The sequence below is a fragment of the Acanthochromis polyacanthus genome, chromosome 18 (genome assembly GCF_021347895.1).
Source record: "Acanthochromis polyacanthus isolate Apoly-LR-REF ecotype Palm Island chromosome 18, KAUST_Apoly_ChrSc, whole genome shotgun sequence".
Lineage (NCBI taxonomy): Eukaryota > Metazoa > Chordata > Actinopteri > Pomacentridae > Acanthochromis > Acanthochromis polyacanthus.
Window position 1 is genome coordinate 4122808 of NC_067130.1, and position 22567 is coordinate 4145374.

At 40.1% G+C, this 22567-nt stretch overlaps 1 protein-coding gene across 1 annotated transcript in view; it reads right to left on the minus strand.

The window, feature by feature from the left end:
• The window catches only part of trabd2a (TraB domain containing 2A), an 80241-nt gene that overhangs the window by 36453 nt on the left and 21221 nt on the right, over positions 1-22567 (minus strand). Inside the window, exons 3-4 of the mRNA XM_022208069.2 lie at positions 6032-6178; positions 5373-5547 (exon numbers count right to left, since the gene is read on the minus strand). Of these exons, the coding sequence (XP_022063761.2) occupies positions 5373-5547; positions 6032-6178 (322 nt within the window). The remainder of the gene's footprint in view (positions 1-5372; positions 5548-6031; positions 6179-22567) is intronic.

Consider the following 22567-nt stretch of genomic DNA (forward strand, 5'->3'; position numbering starts at 1 on the left):
AGAAACACGACGTGATAAAGTTTGAGCTGCAGATGCATGCAAAGTTTTTCTTTCTACAAATTATCCTCCATCTACTGCAGGGGTGTCAAACTCATTTTCATGCAGCGGCCAGATTCATCCCAGTTTGATCTCAAATGGGCCGGACCAGTAAAAGAAAACATCATGAACAGACTGAAAATTGTTCACAAAAATATTAAAACAAAATATTACAAAAATGAGACAAAAAATGACAAAAGCTAAAAACAAAATGACAAAAATGTGAAAACACAAAACACAACGAAAGACACAAAAATAGACAAAAAAGTTATAAAATGACAAAAAATGGACAAACAAGACAAAAATGACAAACGCATGAAACAAAATGACAAAAACGATACACAAAACAATGAATAAAGCAAAAGACAAAATAACAAAAATGAGACAAAAAACACAAGCAAGAAACAAAGGAAACAGAAAATGACAAAAATGAGAAAATGACAAAACATGAGACAAATAAGTCAGACAAAAAATTACAAAAACAAGACAAAATATTAGAAAAATGATACACAATTAGACAAAAAAAACAATGAACAATCTAGTATTTTACTGTAGGATCAAAACAATTTGTCATGATCTAGAAATTATTTTAAATTTGTAGTTTATAAATTTATAAATTGCAGTTAATGTTTTCTCTGAAATTTTTACACTTTGAGGGCCGGATTGGACCCTCTGGAGGACCACTTTTGGCCCACGGGCCTCATGTTGGACACCCCTGATCTACCGGGTGGTCGTGAATGTAACGTTGCTACAAGCATCTCCCAGTCTTTCTGTTTATCCTGAAAATGCAGTTTTCTCAAGACAATATGATGAATTAAAGAAAAAAAAGAGACCTCAAGACGACAAAATGTGAAGAATGACTGAACAAGTGTGCAGAATGAAACAGAGAAACATGTGTGTGTTCCTGCGGGGCTGAAGTTCTGACCAGTGACCACGACTGTTTGTTTGACTGTTGCCGTCCTGACCAGTATTCTGACCAGACCGCTGAAAAAACGAAGTTCCTCCAACAGCAAGGGCAAAAAAATTGGTCCCAGGCTGCATTCTGTTGAGTCTGGACCCAACCAGAGAATCGAAATGTTCAAAAGGAGTTCACATTTTCCTGTTTTTCTGACTAATTGAATCCACGATTTCGCCGAAAGACGTCTCGAGCGGTTCCTCCGGTGTTATTGTTCCAGCCTTGCAGAAGGATCTCCTAACATTTTCTATTTTCTTATTGTGATGCCAGAGATTTTACTATTTTACAAATGACTCACTGCCCTCTTATTATTATGACAAGTAATTGAACAATTTCTCAGTCAGCCATTCTTTCACAGACATGTCTGACTGAAACTCAATCCCCAGAGCTCTGTTCAAGTTCAGTTTGGCAGGATGTTGTCTCCACCCAGGTTTAAGAAGTTCAGCCAAAGCATATTCAGTGGCAGGAACAAGTCCTGTGTTTAGAAGATATTCTTGATTTCTGCTAAATCTCTTGTTGGACATGTCACTCGCTGGCAAAAGAAATGAGCTTCTTGCTAATATTAGGACCAAATTGAGTTCAGTTTCATGTTTTTTTTCTTTCATCCCATTTGTCATCTAGCTATCTGCTTCTTTGTTGATGAAAACATACTTCCACAGTCTCAGGTATCAAACCAAATGTTTACTCGCTTGATTTAATTTGCACTGCGACATCTTCTATTCAGCCTGTGTACTCACATCCTGTAACGTGCTAATCCTCTTCCACTCGCTCTGGTATCAAGGTGTAAATTCATCTTGACAACTGGCACATGGTTTGGGGCAAAATCTGTCTTGCTTGGTATAAAGTTGTGTGTGTGTGTGTGTGTGTTTGCTATAAACACATGAGAAATTATTTAGGGGTTAGAAAATGTTAGCTCTGGTTTGGCAGCGTGCGGTTGTTGACCGTTAATGCTTTCTCCATAAACAATTTCCAACTTCTCCACCCCCCCCCAGAAAAAAAAAAAAATCGCTAATATTTCTCCCCATAGACACAGATGACAATGAAAACGGCACATTTATCCATTTTTCAGTTGCTTTTGCATGACTATACCATATTACTGTCATATTCAGCAAATTTAAATGATGATTTTAGATCTTTTAGGTCAATATATATAAAATTGCGGGACTTGTGATGTCTCAGACACAGATACAATTTGTTGTTTTCCATATAAAAGTTTATATATTGCCAAAAACGAAATATCTGTCATGATTATGTCAACTTAATAAAAAGAACACAATCCAAACTATTTCTGAATCAGATCATTTTATTGTTGTTTAGCTCATTAGAAGGTGGTTGTTCAATTTGGATGTTTATTTAGTTAACATTTTAGTGATATCCAGTCATTTTTTTTATTAATAAATGATTGTGTTGATAATAAATGATTATGGGATTTGTAAAGACGTGATCATAATGAACATAAAAACATGAGTTTTTTATATTTTAATAAAAATGTATGCAAGATATATCCCATGGTATTCAAAAGTCCCTCAATTATATACTGACCCAGACAATTTGAGTCATTTTGGACAAGTTTTGATTCGTTTCGAACAAATTTCATATTATTCTGGACTAATTTTCTGTAATTATGGATCATTTTCATGTCATTCTGGATAGGTCAATATATAATTGCAGGACTTTTTGTAAAGTAGTTGACATTTTAGTGATATCCAGTTATTTTTTTCTCAATAAGGGATTGTTTCTATAATAAATAATTATGGATTTTGTAAGGACATGTTTATAATTAACATAAAAAACATGCTTTTTTTAAAAAATAAAAATGTATGCAAGATATATCCCATGGACTTCAAAAGTCCCTCAGTTATATATTGATCCATTTCTGCCTCATATGACATCATAGATTGATGAGTGTTTTTTTGCTTAAGAGCATCATAGTCATTGTGGCATAGACATTTACAACATTTACCTTGTTTACTGCCTTCAATACTGACATAAAAGCATGGGTTAGGCTTCAACAAACGTATCTTTTGTTATATCTTCAGCCTCCTTTGGCCAAGCGCAGTCGGGTGTCCAACCATTCAATTTGAAAGGGAATAAATTATTCTGTACAAACTGTTTTGTTAACTTGTTGTGGCAATAAACCTTACCGAAGGCAAAAAAAAATGAAAACCCTCAACAATTTTTCCACATAGCATCGGTCAGGAATCTGCACAGGCCTGCGACCTAATGGGATCATTACTTAGGGCAGAGAAATATGTTAAATATGTCACCGCGATTTCACAACCAGCGACTCTAATTCCTCTGAATCCAGTTTAGTTCATAGACCGGATGACTTTCAGGTGATTGTGGATTATCTAAAGCGTGCGGCTTTATGATTTAAGGGTAAAAAAAAACCACAGGTATTTCTCCCCCGATTAAGGCTGCGGCAACAATTACATTTTAGTGAATTATTAGTTTGAAAATGCAGAACAATAACAGACAATGAGAACATGAGATGATCGCTGATAAGACTGGACTCACAGCTGATGGTAGCAGGAGAGCTGAGCGTGCTGACATAATGGGCTCCATTGTAGTGAGTTAGCGTGTGTGTGTGTGTGTGTGTGTGTGTGTGTGTGTGTGTGTGTGTGTGTGTGTGTGTGTGTGTGTGTGTGTATGTGTGTCCTCTGACCCCTCCAGGGATAATTAAGGACACATTTTACCCACATCGGTTTTGAGTACGACGTCTGGCCGTGTGTGCGTCCATATATGTGTGTGTCTTTTGTGTGCATTTATGCGTGCATACATGTGTGTGTGTGTCTTTTGTGTGCATGTGTGATCCCCTTCCTTGTACACGTCGACCCTACCTGCCCTCCGTATGTCTAAGACTAGTTGCTCCTGGGCTGATTGGTGGTATCACTTTCACTCACCATCACACACACACACACACACACACACACACAAAGACACACACACCTTCAGAGACCAAGCGCTTGTAAAGTCATCTCCTCAGGGACGCGCCGTGAAATGTACTCCTTGTTAGGGCTTTAGTGTGTGTGTGTGTGTGTGTGTGTGTGTGTGTGTGTGTGTGTATGTGTGTCTGCTTTTCCTCAGCTGTTTCCTGCCAGCTTGGAGACCAACAGACTGCAAAAGTTTCTCTCTCTCTGGTCAAAGCTTCTACTTGGACCGACGAACAATCTGGTTCTCTCTGCCGATGTCATTATTAGGAACATCTGACAGAAGAAACGGATGCCGCTAAACTCTGTCTTTTCAAAGTCAGCCTTTGGTGAAACTGATTGTTTTGTTATCCGTGCTTCACTTGAAACACGTCGTAAACTTTGCTGAACTTCTGATAGTTTCAGTGACTCAACTTAAAAGTCCATTTTACTTCATAACATGCAAAATGGGCATTTTAACTCAAGCATTTAGCTGTGGTACATTTTAATTAGATGGTAATGTGGACACTGCTACAATGAAGGCATGTGTAAACGGGCGTTTTTTCGATAGATAACTGACAGGTTCTCTTGAATAAGAATCCTACACAGGCTTTACCCTTCTACACTCACGCAAACACCAGCTATACTTGATTTCTTTGGCTTTGTATGAGTGTACGAAACACGCCATGTTAAATCCATGATGTTAGATAAATGTAGCAGTCTCCTGTGTGAGAAGGAATCATCTCAACCGAAAACCAGCCCGAGTAAATGATCATAAAATAGCCTTGTCTCCTTTATTAGGCGTGACTAATGCTTTGATTGAACAACAAGAGGCCAAATGAAACCATTAGGACAAAGGCTGCCCAACTGAGACGCATAAATATACTGCAATACACAGTAAACACACAAACACAGATACATCTTGGTGTTATCTTTTGTTTTCATCCTCCCTGTTTTAAGGCAGGTCTCTTATCAGCTGTGTGATTCTTATGAGGTTACTGCATAGTTACAGAGGAATTCAAAGCATCACACTGACATTTCTGAGTGACTCAAATAGGCCACAAGTCTATTTCTGGTCAGTCCTGCATTGATAAAATGATCTTTTTATTGAGCAACTCCAAGTATTTGCTCTGAGAGCTGATAAAGACCACCAGCTGTGGATGAGTGAAGCCATAGATCAGCTGGTTAGCAACACCAGAATAAGAAGACTAACCGCTGAGTTTCCCGATCAGTTGGGATTTCTGTCCCGTCTTTCCTAAGTCGTCTTTGGTTTCTCATTGTTTGTGAAGCTGCTCACACCTAAGACGGCTTCTACCTTCTTTGCACAAGTGTTTTTCAAAAAAAGACAGGAATGTAAGTCATTTTGTTGTATGGCCAAAAGTAATCTTGTTGAGTACTTTGATGAAGTTGTCTGACATTTTGATCTGAAATGCTAGAAAAACGTGACGCTACGTTAATGATCGAACACCAACCTGCTCCAAAGGCAAAGAAGAAGCTCTTTTCGGGGTGTTCCTCCAGCAGCGCCTTGACCCTCTTGCCCATCCTCTCATTTCTCTTGTAGATGAGCTCCTGTCGGAAGTAGCTGTCTATTTCCTGGGCCGTCACCTGCTCGTTGGGTGGCAGCGTCACATTATTGAAGTTGGGGACCTGTAGTTGCAGGGGTGAAAAAGAAAAGGAGAGTTCTTGATTTGTGTCATTTCAAAGACTTTGATTCAGATTGTGTAAATGAAAACACCGAATCATTTTAATTTCCACATTACACTTCCCACCACACAACTGACAAAATGTAGCCAAAAGAACAGCGAAAACACGATTTGGACTGACGGAGGTTTACTGAAATTGCTTGGAAAAGACAAGGCAAAGATGTTGATGGAAGAACAGAAGAACTAACTCGGCAACAGTACAGAGACATTGGTAGACAAGGGAGAAGAGGAGGATGTGGGAGAAGGGGAGGGTGAGGGTGTTCAGAAGGTCAGGGGTGAAGGTAAAAGGTCGAGGGGTCATGTCAGTGTGACAAACATAAGGTTAGGGGGTCAAAAAGACTCTTATTAGACCGAATGACTAGTTACATAACTGCAGAGATGAGATGAAGATAAAGATAAGACAAGACAAGACTCTAAGAGGTATTAACCTGTGAGGTGTCATGATTGAAGATGATGGAGTTGAGATCTCCACAGTTGTAGTGCCTGATGAGGTCTTCGGTGGTGTATGGAACCTGTAGGCTTCCTGCCCTCAGAGACTCCTGCTGTAACAATGTCTGGTTCAGGGCAAAGATCACCTAGGAGAGAACGACAACCAGTCAGTGACCAATTATTTCTTAGCCTGATGTACGACCACAAGGTTCTCAAAACTCTGAAACATCATAGTTGGACTGACTCAGTATAATTAGACCACAAAATTGCTCTTGAATATGCATTAAAGCCATAAAACAGACATGTGATAAGGTGATTTAGTCATATATTTGATGCTTATGAATAATAGTAATGTTTGAAACTACTCAAAGGAGGATTGTTGCCTCCATTTCCATTTCTGAGATTGGATCTTGCAGTTATGCCATTGGAAAGCTTTTATTGTGAAACAACAACAGTCTAAAAGGTTTAGCTGAAATCAGCAGCTACTAAATTCAGCTCTGATAAAATCAGGAGATGACGAGTAAACAGTTTAGTAAAAGTGGTATCTGAGTGTACAAAGAGGAACACAGCAGTGAAACTAAAGTCAAACCACACACATTCAGGTAGAAGCTAGAAGAGTCAACACAGAGAGTTCACCAACACAGAGTTTGCTCTACTTTTCAGTGCAGTTCAGGTGTTGAAGGAGGAGACCGTCGTGGGCTAGCTGTGGTTGGACCTGCTACCTTGCAGAACCACCGCCGTGCAGCTCACTGTGGCGAACTCCTGCTGGGAGGCTGCAGCTGAAATACGTCATCAAGGTTTGGCCTGGCTAAAGCAGGAGTACTGAAAAAAACCTTGTATGAGTCATCCTCTGGAAACCATGAATGGAGTGTCTGTGACTTTCTAGCAATCCATTTAGAAGTTGTTGATATATTCCCCTCCAGTCAACACACAAACATGCTTTAGGTGATTTGAAGACCATGAGTACTTCGCCCCGTTTGTGACCCATTCGGCAGTGCGACGATTCATCCATGTGGACAACCTGATATTCCACAACAGATCAGAAATGGAGAAGTACCTCATTCAGGATGTCATGAAGAGCGTCAAGCCATGGCTGGGGGTGCTGATGGACAACTACAGGGTGAAGGGTGCACGATTTTTCACCGTTTGTGTTTTGGCAATGTGTTCAGTTGCATACTGGAGTGTACAGTTGGAAGTATATATGTACAGTTAAGCTGGTAATTTTATATAACCTTGCCAAATTTTGATTTATAGTAAAGTCTTATAATAATCACTATGCTCTGCTGGAAACCACTCTGTCTGCATCCCCACCAAGCCTCCTGACCCATAGAGTGTCACCTCTACAGACACTGAACCCTAAATATGGCCTTCAAGGTAAAGCATTTATTTTTATTCACTAAACCAGGGCTGAAAAGATTTGATATTCTCAAAATTCAGCAAACACATTCCACCGAATTTAGTTTTAGGCCCCAAATAAGTGAACAAAATCTGAGAACTTATTTCCTGAATTCTACGTCTTTGAGTTTTAGTAACTCCTCCACCTTCACTGTAGAGATTTGAGGAATCAAAACACTGTACATCATTAAACTTTTTATGCAAGTAAAACGCGGATGTGATCCAAAGCCGGAGTAGGTAGTTAAGTGAATCAATGTGTAAGATTTACTGAATTAACTACTAAAGCAAAGGGAACTGTTTTCCCTGCCAACACCCTCTCCGCCTTTGCTGCAGAGATTCGGCTATTGTGCGAGCGTGAAATCGGCCAGTGTTTGGCGAGGGAGCCCTGGTGAGCCGGCCGCCTATGATCAGCACCGCGTGCTCACACATATGCATGCGTGCACACACAGATACACATAGACACTCTGAATGCGGTACAGTGTGCGCACAACGAGACTGTGACAGAGTAGAGAAAGCAGCGGCGCTCACCTCAGTGCGCTTTCTCTGATCTCACCGCCACACATGCACACCTTTCACCCTGCAGGCCATTGATCTGGATTCCCATGAAAGAGGAAAGTTTGTATGGTTTATTTGTTTCTCAAAAGGGACAATCAGTCAATGTGAAGATGTGTTTTGTCAGCTGTGGAGCTATGGAAATGCGTCTATAGTATGTCTGCATGTTTTTGCAATTCAGTGTGCATGTCTCAGATCTGGTGTCAGTCTGTATTGATATGCATACCCCTACGCCAACAGACCAACCCCAAGCGGCTGTTTTTTTTTTTCTTCCTTTTTTCATGTCCTGTTTTCTAAGGTGCTCTGATGACACTTTTCCCTCTCGGCTGTCCCATTGTGGGAGCGGCGGTATAGCAGCAGAGAGGAGGAGAGGAGGGCAGCGTGGAGCAGATGCCTTCTTGTCAGGGGACAAAGAACCCCTCCGTCAGCCTCTCTTCTCCGCTCCTCGGCGCTCCCTCCAGCTTTCATCGGCCGCGCATCAAAGTGGCGCTCTGCATATGAAAAGGGCCCCGTCTTTATACCACGCAAATTAGCCTATCGCCACCCCTCCCCGACTCATTTCACAAAAAACACCCCTCACATCTGTGCCACGTCCGTGAAGGGAAAAGGCCCTCATCTGCAGGGTCTCCCCTTTTTCTCAGCTCCCTCTTCTTCTCTTTCTCCGCTCGCCATGCCTTTCAGCCCCTTAAATTATGGTAGCGAAGGGAGGAGGAGGATGGGGGATGAGGTGGGAGTGAGGGGAGGAGGGGGCGTAGATCAGTCATATATAGGCAGATAAAAAGAAGGAGTGAAAAAACACACAAAAAAAGGGGAAAGATACAGCCAGGAAGGGAACAAGAACATGAGGTAGGATGCAAAGGACGAAGCAAAGAGGAGAGCTGAATGAAAGAAAACATTAGCAAATGATTTATTTCTCTCCGCTGTGATCCTCCTCTTCTGTTAATGCACTGTGGGTCAGCGGGTGCATTTTCCCACTCGGTTCCTTTCATCAGGTTCCCCCTGCTTCTTCTTCTTCTTCGCCTCCACTGCTGTCCCCTAACCCGCCCCCCTCCTGCACACACACACACACACACACACACACACACACACACACACACACACACACACACACACACACACACACACACACACACACACACACACACACACACACACACACACACACACACACACACACCCCTCGCTGATATCAAAGCAAGCAGAGCCAATGAAAGTCAATAATTGTCCTTTGTCATGGAAATGGCCCCTCTTGTTGAGATGAAGTGGGGTGGGTGAGCACATCTAGAGCAAACATCATCACAGTCAGATTCCCACATGTGGAGATGTGGAGTGTTCAGCAGCTCAGTCAGGAAAAAAAAAAAAAACTCTTACTGCTTGCGCTCCGCAGTGAGTCGACTCAGTTGAGAACAGTGACAAGCTAGATTCTTAGAGTATCGCTGGAGAAATGTTGCAATATCATGACAAATATTCATTTCCAAGGGTCAGAAATCATCACAAGGCAGATTTAAATCAACTGGATAAAGAATATGCACCAGAAGTGGCATCAATAGAAGTTAAAGGGCATCTTTCGCTACCGCATTCATGTCATAAAGTAGTCGATATCATGCAATGTGATCCAAGCAGCAAACTTTGAGGCTGGAAAACGCAGCCTACACTTAATCATCACTTGTATCTAGCTGCTGTAACATGTAAATAAAGCTCTGCTTAACGGCAAAAGCTGCAGTTCTTCAAACATCCACATGAGGCTGCCCCCAAAAGCAAGTCACTCCCCATAGACCCCCATGTTGAAATGTCCAACTTTACAGCAGAAATAAACATGTTTGCAGACAAGTGTACGTTGACTGAATTTCAATATAACTTTAAGCTGCATTAGGGCTTGAAGTTATTAAAATGACAGGTGAGTGTGATCAGAAGCCAGTACATGGTCCAGGAGTTGGAAGAAGTGAATCAAAGCCACCATACTAAGGTTCAAAACCACTCTGAAGGAAACCTGTAGGTGGCATTACAGAGGATTCGTCCATCTGTATGTACAGTCTCTATAGTGTGACTCTCCTGTAACTGATCCATATAATAAGTCACGTGTTACCTTGTCCTATGGTGCAGGTGCTCTAAATGAATCACAGGTACAACACAGGAGTAATTTGAGCTCCTTTCTAGACTTGCACTCCTTTCCGTTTACCTGACAGCAACTGGACAGATTAGCTTCCTGTGTGAATGAAAAATTACTTTTAGAAAAAAAAGCTGCATCTGCAATGTTACCAGGTCACATCTCGTAATATTTCCATATCATTGTTAACATGGCACTCAGTCACATTAACAGGGACTTCAAGCTGTGTGAAGTGATTTGGAAAAGACTTTGTCCACACTTCTGCACCAACATTGATCCACAAATCATCCATCCATCCATCCTCTATACACCGCTTAATCCTCATGAGGGTCATAGGGGGCTGGAGTCTATCCCAGACATTTACAGACAGACAGTCACACTCACACCTATGGACAATTTAGAATCCCCAGTTAACCTCTGCATGTTTCTGGTCTGTGGGAGGAAGCTGGAGAACCAGGAGAAACCAATGCATGCACAGAGAGAACATGCAAACTCCATGCAGAAAGATCCCAGGAAGGCGGGGATTCTAACTGCAAGGTGAAAGTGCTAACCACAAAGTCACTCTGCAGCCCATGTCATAACAATGACAATAAACCCAGCATATGCATCAAAATCACCAAGCACTCTTCTCATTCACTTTGCTCTAAAATTACACATCAGGCAATACAAATATAAATTTATCGCAGTGGAAGTAGAGACAAGCAGCTCAGCCTAATGGCATTCAAATCATGAATGATGTTGTCTGTTGCTTCCAGTTGCTGGTTGGAGTGTTTCCTCTGAGTTTATTAAATAAAAGTAGCATCAAGCAGCAGCAGGATCCATTTGAGTGCATTTACACACTTCTTATAGCTGCAGTAAGTTCATTAATTATAAATCTAAGTTATCCCAGACATGGAAACAGCACCGTTCATAAACTGTAGTGAAATCATTTGTTACATCACTGTCATCCTGAGGTCGAGTCCTGATCTTCATCACAGCTATCGGGACATTTTTTACTTTATTTTTTTGTTAAATAGTTTACATTATCATCACGTGTGGACAGAAGTGATCATAAGATAGGCTAATAGTGCCTTGGACAGTTTGATACCCAACTTCAGGATCATATTCATCAGTCTTATCTCAAGGGAATGACAAATATCACATGTACTGTGGTTCTCTCCTTGGCAGACCTCATGTGAGAGAAACACCTCTTTCAACAGCAGGGCGGTGAGGCAGCAGCGTTCAAACACAGTCTGCTTTGCTGTCATAATCCCCTTAATCCTAACAAGTAAGGACACAAGATAACTCAAGATATATAATCTCAGCAGCAATGACAGTAAGACATTCCGTCTGTATATAAATGTATACTCGTCCTGTCACAGTGTGAATCTGGTGTAACGTGAACAACATGTAAACACAAAGATAAACTCCTTGTATGGTAAAGCCAGTGGATACTTGAAGCTATACTGACTGGAAGCGCTGGCAGTGGATTTAGAAAGTGTTTCAGCGACTTAATTCCCAAGTCAGTTTTAATAAGACAGTAAACAGAAGCATGTGTGCGCGGCTCTCTCGCTCTTTGTACGTTTTTCCTTGTTTCCTGACCGATTGTGTGTCTCTGTGTCATTAGGAAAGCATGTGTTGTAACAAGCAGTTCATCCATACTGTTGACAAACCGTGAGCTCAGACACACACGTGCACGTACGGCGCTCGCAGCCAATTCAACGAGTCTTGGAAAGCTCCCAAGTACAAATGAAGACTTCCAAGTGCTGTTCTGTTTCCTCCTGACTCCGTGATGCTATCAGAGTAATGCAGCTCTCCGTCTTTCTACCCCTGTTTCTGTCACAGAGAGGAATATGAGACAGAGACAAGAGCAGAATATGATTCCTAGCAGAAATCAGTAAGAAAACCAATGAGAGGTAGAGAGAAAAAGATTTGGTGCTGATGCTATCAATGAAATCTCAGAGGAGGAGAGCACAGACGGAGACAGATGCAGACAGGAACAGGCAGAGATATGAACTCTGAGTTACTCATGAGTGATGCTATCAGTGAAATGCTAGTCGGAGCAGTCAGCCCTAAAACAAGAGCCTTCAGGAGGAGATGCAGCACTGCCAGGATTCTACAGAGCAGCGAATCTCAGACCTGATAGAGTCCTCAGGTAGTCAGACATTTACACACGAGCACACAGAAATTCAATGGCAATTGCTTTGAACTGCAGGAAGTAACGTCTTTGTTGAATTTATCTTACGGACAGAGAAGGAAGACATTTTCATACAAATTGCAGGTACTCAGCTGATCCTTGGCTGCTGGGAAGGGACCCAAAAAAAGAGTGCAAATGAATAAAACTGCAAATTTCTTTTACTGGCTCAGTTTGTCACCTTAAACTGAAACCACAGTATCCGGTGCTTTCATTTCTTCATCCTACTCTTCTTCTACCTTTTATGGCTACTAGTATGGGCATTTGCCGACATTACACTATTAGATTTGGTCCAATAAACAGTTAACATGGCACTTCTTAAGAAGCTTTGAGATGATACTATAAAGCAGAAGTCATTTGCTATGTCCATAGTGATCATACGCACCAAAAGTTAAGGTATGGAGTATGATAAAATAGTGGTTAGAGAAGTGTCTGTAGTCGTTTTGACAGCTGCTTGTTTGGCCATGACTCTGGATCAACGATGGAATTCACTACAACTGTACAACAAGAAGAAGACTACAGACTTTTTCAGAGCCACTTCTGAGGCCTACAGTGCAACAAAAATTAGACTCAGTCAACAAAAATTGATGACCAGATTGGTAGCTAACAAATTTAACTGTGGCTTCTCTTAAAAAAATACATGTATTACTCTTGCAGTTATTATACCATTCAATACTGTAATTTTTTGCATTTATTTCTTGTTAAGAATACAGTTTTTTTTTACAGTTAAATGTATGTATTGTTGGCCTGATAATGGAAACATGCTGTGATAATTAGAACAAGGAACATTTTTGCATTTATTTCATGTAAAAATACAGTTTGTACCGGTCAAATTGATAAATATTAAGGCATATGTCCGTTAATAACACAAAAGTACATTTTGTGTCAATAACGGACATACGCTTTAATATTTCTGACAGCTACAAGCAGAATTTTTGCATATACAGCATAAATTACAGTTAAAAATACGCATCTTAAATGTTACATACACTAACTGTTGTGCTGAAAATTGAAAAATGCTCTGATGTTTATAATAAATACAAATATTTTATATGGTATTTCAAGTACATTTTCAAGTAAAACAAACATTTTTAAATGTAAAAACAACAGAATCAACACATTTCTTTAATTTAAATGAAGAAAATGTTTTACTGTAATTGTACAGTAGCGTTCTGGCAACAACAGCTGCCGTAATTTTACCGTAATTGTAACAGGTTTTTTTTACAGTGTAGCTAATATGGTTGCCAAAACTGACTTTATTCATTCATTGGCACTACACACACATGGCACACACACACGGCACATGCATAAATCTTTCACCACTGCACAAGCTTTCCCTTTCTGGCTGAAAACCTACCATTTAAACACAGATACACACACCTGTCCCTTTCACTTATCTGTATTGTTTCTCCCCTTCCCCCTCGTCTCTCTCTTTTTTCCCCCTTCTATTCCTTTCTTTCAACTCCCCCATTTTCTCTTACCTTCCTCCCCAGTTGCCTACACCTCCACTCTCACTCTCATTCATCCTCCCATCATTTCATTTCTCCCCTTTGATCCTGTATATTCTCTCCCTCCTTCTCCTTCCATCCCTCTCTGCTTTGATCCTATACATCCCCTCTATCAGCCAGGTCTTTTAAGATATGACCCCTGCATTCCTCGGGTCACTAATGACCTCCTCGCTGTGACTATGTCCGCGCGTGTGTGTGTGTGTGTTAGTCCGGTGGAAGTGTGTGTACACCTGTACAAGATTAGCTCTCTGCTCGGTGTGTTTGTATGTACATGCATCTGCCCGTGTTTACGTGAGCACGTGTTTAAATGCTTCATCACCGTGGATTACTGCAGCCTCTGCCCAGCTCAAAGCCAACCTTTGAGGATAGGTTTATTAATTTTCCAATATGATACAATAGAACGGAAATACGGGGCCAAGATTTCAAACAAGAGAAAGAAGTTTTTTAAAAAAGAGGAGAAAGACGCCAAGCCGCGCAGGGAAATCTCCCGAGGCTGAGCTTTGAAAATAATGATGACCAAAAATTGCTTCCCCCCCTCTTTTTGAAAGGAAAATCCATCCTCGGAAATAATTGATATATCCTATTCCTTTTGATCTGGGACAGTTCAATCAATGGATGTTGACATGAGGAACTCAGCCTGACAGCTGAGGTCTGTGAACGCAAACAAACTTTTTTTCTCCTCAAAATGTGCATGAGTTTCTACTGGAAATGGACACATTCTAAATTCTATAATAGCACTGATGACTACTATTGATTACTTCCATTCAGTATTTTTGGAATTATGCCATAAATATAATATCTAGCAACATGCATTCGACCCCACTGTTCAAAGTGCATGTTTTGCTTCATACACAGTCCAAAATGATGAATTTGCAAAACAGAAAATAACGCTTGTCAGATGAAAGTATGAGCCCCTACGGGGGTCCTCGGCTTACATCAGAGTTTCATTCCTACGGATCAGCATAATTTGATTTTCACCATAAGCCGGAACTCCAGAAAATTAAACAAAGCCGTTACGTGCATCTCGATATCTATGAGTTCTTTGGAAACGTCATGTTTTGAGCATTTTATTGTCCATGGAGATGGCTTTCCTTTTCTTCAAACCATCAGAAGAGTCTGACTTATGCTTGGGAGCCATAATGAAGCACAAAAAGTGAGCAAATGTAGCACAATCCAAGGTGGCATACAACCGAAAAATGTAAACAAAGCTGTCTTATAGCGCAGCGTGATGAAGTATTTGTCTGCTTCGTTCACCAACTAGTTCCATGTAACCAGCTCCAATGTAACGATGAAACGCTGTAGGTCGAGGACGTCGTAAACTGAGGACCCCCTGTATGTGTCTTCTGACTTGATAAGTGTTATTTTAAAAGGCCAAGGTCAGAAGATCTGCACAACCCACGTGCAATGTCACTATTAAATCCTCATACTGAGTCAGATTAGTCACTTTATTTGTGTTTGTTCTGTATTCTGTGTTCATTCTAGTGTGCACTCTGATGTCTAGTGTCTTTCATATGGACTGCATTCAAAAGGCTTATTGTTTATTTGACCTGTTCCTGATTCATTTTCTGTCATTTGGAGGGTACATCCGTCTTACAGTGAAAATGAACACTTGTTGCAGCGGTGGCCGACGCACAAACCGCATTTATATGAAACTGTGAATACGCTTCTTCTTTTTCCCTTTCTGTCGGTGTGTTCTCTGTGTTTCTCTCTTTCTTTATCTCCGTCCAAAACCTACCTCTCTCCCTCTACCCCTTCACTCTCTCTCTCTCACTCTCTCGCCTTGTAAAAACATTCTTGCGGGGTGCATTTACCTTGGTGCCCGGACGCAGCCAAATATTTAGGCTGTCACAGGGAATCAGCCTCAAACCAAATGGCTGGAGGTTTCTGTGTGTGTGTGGTGTGTGTGTGTGTGCGTATTGGGGATTGTGGTGATTGAAATGTCAACCTCAAACCCCCCACTCTTCACGACACCCTGAACAAGCTGTACAGCACGCTGGTAATAAAACGACATCTGCACATATCTATCAGGAGACAAACTGTCAGCCAGACAGACTCACTGATTAGACACTTAATTGGATGCCAACAACTCATCACGGATATCGGCAAGTAAAAATGGATTTCTTTTGTCTTTTCTGACAACTGACAGCTGAGATCAGTCATATGACGGTCATATATTTGATTGACATTTCCCCTCATTTCTTTAATCTTATCTGCTTTCTTTTTTTTTTTTAAAATGGGGTGGGGGGCTTTTTTTTTCCCTGTCAAATAGTTTTTCCTCAGTTTTCAAGAAGTGTTCAAAACATATGGGTCAATATATAATTGTGGAACTTTTGTGGCATAGTTGACATTTTTGCTGTTTTCGGGCCTAAAATCAAACACCAGAATCTTTTCACAGAAAGATTCCTCTAAATATTATATCTACAATTAAGTAAAACTGAAATTGTTTATTTATAAGGATGTTGTAGTAAACCTGTTGACTACTTTATAATAAATAAGTCAGAAAGCCTTGGAGTCTTCCAGTCTTTTCTTCAGGAGGAAATGACATCATGTGGAACAGGTCATGTGATCTGGAATTAACACACTTCCTTGAGAGATGTTTTGTAACGGGTAACTTAGTTATTTTGTGTTAGAAAATAACACAGATAACCACAGAAACACAAAATGATTCAATGAGACATGAAATTATCATAAAAAGAGACAAAACGATCACAAACAGACTGATAATGACCAAAAATGACCACAGAAAGACACAAACTGCCAAAGAAACACAAAATGACCCCAAAAAAGATCAAAAAGACCTCAGAAAAACACTAAATGACTCAATGAGACACATAATTATCATATAAAGATACAAAAAGATGAGAGACACACAAAATAACTACAAAAAAATTGCAAACCAGACCAGAGAGATACAAAAAACAACCACAAAATGCCTAAAATTAAAACAGATAGAAAATTGCTACAAAAATCCACAAAATGACCACAAAAATCCACAAAATCACCACAAAACAGTCTGAAAATGATCAAAAAAATGCACAAAATGTGCACAAAGACACAGAAAACAACCACAAACAGACAATATGACCGCAAAAACGCACAACATGACAAAAAAAAAATACTCAAAATGACCGCAGAAAAACAAAATGACTCAGTGAGAGAGATAGTCATACAAGGACAAAATGACAAGAGACACACAAAATGACCACAAAAATATCTAAAATGATCACAAACAGACTGAAAATGGCTACAAAATGATGGAATTTGTAAAGACATGATCATAAAGAAACTGAAAAACTTTTTATTTTTTTACTTTAAAAAAAAATGCATGTAAGATATATCCCATGGACTTCAACAGTTCCTCAGTTATGTACTGGCCCATATATTTCCCCCCCACACATACAGTGGCAGCTGTCATCACGTGTTCTGACAGCAACCGAACCGGAGAGTTTTTAAGTTGAAAAGCACCAAAATCCACTGTTCACGTCTCTTCCTTCCCTTTATGTTGCCCTCATGCTCACATTCATTCATGAACACAGAAAACAGGCCCAGATAGTCCATCAGCCCGCCGAGAAACAACACGAGGATCCTGAAAACACAGCAAGCCGCAAAGAAAACAGCCATCAATCTCAACGAGTTGGCGTCCGTCGACTGAGAGAACACTGTTAATTCAGGACAGCACGAGTCAAGAACAACACTGCCAAGTTGTTTCATGCCGGGATTCAAACCCATGCAGCTGCGAGCACTTAGCGTGGACACACACTGACCATCTGAGAATTCACGCTGTGTGTGTTATCACGCAAACAGGGAGAGAAAAGAGTAAATTAGATCAAGATTTCCTGCATGCACGCGAGAAAAATTAAAAAAATGTTGCCATGTTGCGACCACTGACGGCTCCAGAGAATCATCACCACCTGGAAACTGGTGCTCAGCGTTCATTGCGTGTCTTTAGTAGAGCACGTACAGGAGATGTCTGTCACAATATCAACAACCATATTAACCTAATTCTCTCAGTTTTCCTTTTCATCTCCTTCACACTTCCGAAGATTCGCAAAAACACATTCCGCTAACTGTAAGTCTCGGGAAATAAAACAAAAGCAGGTTCCAAATAAAAGGACAGCACAAAGCATAAGCACATGTAAAGCACAAGCAAATCTGGAGCGATTTTTGAAAGTCACAAAATATGGAGCCAGAAACAAAACCGAAGCAAACACACAAAACTGAATGTTCAATATGTCAGAAACAATTTTTTTAGAAACTCTTTTTCATCATCCTTTAGGCACAAAAACTACCTCAAAGAAACATAAAAACTTTTACATGAAACCGGTGAGGTTTTAAAAAAATGTGCTGCTTCCAATAACTTTTCCTGATGCGATGCTTTAAAATGTGCAACGGAACATGTCATATGGAAAGACAGGAAGCGATTACGACCTCTCTTTAAGACTTAATAGTGGATTTCCTACACTAACACATTTTAGAAATTGTTTGAAAAAGACGCAATGTCCAAAAGAGAGGACAACACTTGGTCATTCTTTCACGTAAAGGATTACAAATTACAGCACGGCATTTCCAAAGTATTGGAGCCAATGTGAGCTATAAACAGAGATTTAAAGAATTGTGTTGTTAAAAAATAGGTTTTTGAGAAAAAAAAAAAGGGGTTAATATTTTGTTAAAGTTGTAATATTCAGTAAAGTTGGTAATTTCATATACATACATACAGTATGGCATCCATACACTTGGCTCTTTCCAGTACATGTGTACGTTCAAAACACATAAAAGTACTTTTATTCCCATTGCAGCGTCCAAAAATCAATTTTACAATAAAGTGTTATTGTTCTTGAATTATTATGACTATTTTTTTTTGCCATTTTTAAGCTTTATTCACCAAAATGTTTTACTCTTCTTTCCAAAATGTTCCTCAACCAGACTTTTTTCTTTAACTTGTATTCCCACTTTCTCTCCCAAAAGGTACAGACGACTTATTTCTATGCAAACATGTAAAACCCATTGGATTAACTGTGTGGTGAAGCGACAATGGCAGGACGAGTTTGGCTAAATAGTTCGTGTTTTGGAGCTCCACGGTCTGAAAACTGATCATTTTTAGTTTGATTCGGAAAGATTTCATGAATAAAGACGTCACTTTAATTAGATTTCATCGATCCTTTCGGAATCCATCGATCCAGAAAGGAGCGCAGTCTTTCATCAGACACCAAATCTCCAGCCGCAGAGAAGAAGATGAGCATCATTTTGTTCTCAGTTTTGAACACTAAACCAGCAGATAGCATCGGCCAAAATAAATCTACAACTTTTGACTGTGCAGAAGTCAGACAGACAGACAAAAAGACACAGCTGGAGTCAAAAACCCACATATTTACAACCATCGTCAGGTCCCTTAAACTACTGCTCTGGACTCAGAACCAAAGCACCGCCGGCAAATTAAACTGAGGACGCCACGCACACACACACACCAGCACGCCTGTTCATATTAATATGGATGTAAACACTCTGAGTCAGCTTGCATCAATTCCCTTCTTCTAAACAAAAACGCTGATTCAAAGCCTCGACCTTTAACGCCATCACCGGCACACACGCTGCACCTCATCACAGAATGAGTCAATGTAATGGAAAATAGGAGCGAGCATCCAAACCATCTGAGAAATAGATCTGTTTACTGGCTGATGAGTAAAGGAGACCGTCAAAGGGACTGGAAGAGATAAACAGAGGGTGAAAGAGTTCTGCAAGACAAACACCGGGAAGAAAGAGAGACTCGTGCCTGGAAGGAAGGAAAAGAAAAGAAAGTGATAAAGAGGTAAAGGTGGACAGATGGAAAATGAGGCGGTTTTGTGCCGACGTTTGCCTGGCTTCACTACCACCGACTGATAAACCGTCAACAAGCAGTTCAGAGAAGTGTCCCTCTGCATTCACTGTGGATGCTGCGTGCATAAACAGCGTCCTGTCATGAACAGAATAACAGCCGTCAAAGCCACACAAACGACAGAAAAAAAAAGATTTTTGACCGATTTTGGTTCAGGGGAAGAAACTGAGTGGGAAGAGAAACAGCCAAAGAGAGATACAAGAAAAAGTAAGAGCGCTCACTGGAACACTTAAAATTCAAAATACCACCCTAGTGTTATTGGAAAGCATGAGACTTTTTTACTTTAGTGACATTTAAAAAAAAAAAAAAAAAATTTCCATGTTGAAATTCAAATTCAATGAAAAAAACATTCCAAGAAATGTATACATCATCACTTAGCACAACTACTCAACTGTAAAATGTGAGTTCTGTAAACTAACCATGATTAGTTTTGACGTTTCGACTGCAAATATGGAAAAGGAGCCGCAACTCTGTCTTTTTGCAACTTCAGAGAAAAGAGAAAGTTTGATACGTTCAAGGCCTCTGCTGATTGGTCAAATGCCACAATGTAGTGCTCTGTAATTTCGGGTGATCTTTGCCGATTGGCTGGATGGAAACCACACGCTTCTCACTGAGAGATGGGAGCAACGCCGTATGTAATGTGTGCGGAAGATACCAAATATGATCACCTGCCCGATAAAAGGCTAAGGTATTCAGGAAAACAGGTTTTCAGAATGTTGCCTCGTCAGCAGCGCTTCGGAGGATTTGCCAGGCTGAAACTTATAGACAACAAAAGACTACCTGGTCCGTAAACTGTTAAAGTAGTGCAGAAATAAAAGCACATCACAACTTCACAAGAGACCATTACACTTGCAGTGTGCTTGTTTTGTCCTGCAAAAATATCCAGTTCACAGCGAGGTAAGAGAAGCAGCAAATACATTTATTGTCAGTTCACTTATCAGGCATGTTTCTGTACTAGATACATTGAACTTTAAAGTCTTTGTTTTCCAGACAAAACAAATGTCATCCCTGGAGACACGCTGGCTAAAAGTTTATCCTATCCAGCAGAGTGTCCAAACCTATGAAAGTAACGCCAAAGTTGTAAAAACCTCAGTAAAGAAGAGAACTGCCAGAAAAAGAGAGGGAGACAAACTAGGTGGTGAAATGAGCTCAGAGGAGGAAAGGCTAAACATTGGTGTCGCTGTAAAGTTCTCACAGGTTTTATGATCTCAGGTATCACAGACAGACAAACCCCCCAAAAACACAAACAGGGTTCAGATGAAAGCAACCCTGAAAACCTTCCTCTATAAAGTGTGAGTGACTCTGGTTGGTGGGGGGAATCTGATATACTGTTTACTGCATTTGTTGAGTCTGTCGTGTGTGGATGCTCGCACTAGAGCTTAAACATGTGCGTGCATATAATAGTTTGCATACTGTTCTGTCAGGGTTGTTGTGTATTTGCCTCGGCTTAGACAAACACAGATGCAAATGCAGTTGAGGAACATGTATAGTATACTAGCACTGATTCATCATTATCATTTCTTTCACTGCAAATGCTGATTCTCGAGCCGTAATTTTTATTTTGATTTGAGACATTCAGCGCATTTCATCAAATTATCAAATAATCGGGAGTCAAATCTGTTTTAGCCTGATATTTGAATCCAGCAAGAGTGTCCACCTTTAAAATCTATATTCACTTGGCATGTTAATGATTAATCAGTTATTTATCAGTAATAATTTAACCAACTGCAAATCTATTAACCACTAAGACACAGCAGAGTATTGTAAGTATTGTAAATTAGCTGTAGTACCAGGTTGCGCCATCAGGTGGAGACTATTGCCGTTTTACTCACTTGTTTGTGTAATATTTAGAAGAATCTTTCTGTAAAAATGCCATTTGGTGTTTGGTTATAGGCGGCCATGTTGATTTTAGGTCTGAAAACAGCAAAAATGTCAACTATGATACCTGTCAACTGTGTTACAAAAAAGTCCAACAATTATATATTGACCCGTTTAATGTATAGAAGACGACAGCTACAGTTTGTTTAGCGATGTAGTGATCTGAGTACATGGTCATTCAAACTACAGGGAGTTTAAAATTGGCAAGCAGAGATCATTTTCAGGGTTTAGCTAGCAAGGACACCATGACAGAGACTTCTGTGGTAGTTAATGACTCCCAACCTGAGCAAACGTACTAATAATAAGCAAGACAACATGATTGATCAATTATTTATTACAAATATGGCCAACTAAGTAAATTGTTTAAAACCTGCAACCCTAGTATTCACCCATTACAGTTAAATATATTCACATATACAATGTAAATTAATGTAAAAGATCACGATTCTTTTAGATGTTCAAAACAATATTTGCTACTCTCCTCATTCCTTCACAGATAAAAGTCATTTAAACGTACATAAAGTGGCCAAGAGATGGTCTGACATGCAGGCAGAAATCCACCACACACGAAAAAACAACCACACACCACAGGTTTATACAACATTTCTCCCTTTTTCTCCTTTATGGATTCAGAACAAGTCGGAGCAGCAGACCATCACATTTCTAGTTGTGTTCAGACCAATATCTGTCAGTCATCCAAGTAGCAACAACTATTAATCAAAAGGAGTGTTCCCCTGTGAAGATCTTATCTAGAAACTACAAATGCAGGCTGTTAGAGTTGGCAATACTGTTTTTGCTGCTTTTTTGCATACATAAAGGGAAAGTGTGCAGACGTCGTGTCACTAAACCCCCCCCAATTAAATCAACTGCCGTCAAAGGTGAAAATTAGATCAAAACATTTTCCTTTCTATTTGAATATTGAAATTTCACTGGAGCTTAAAATGATTCAGAGGCAGCCTAATAGTGGATGTTTTCTGCCCTCTCCTGCATAGTTTGACAATATCTTTGTTATACTGCTGCCTCAGGCACCACAGTTGTTATCATTCCTGA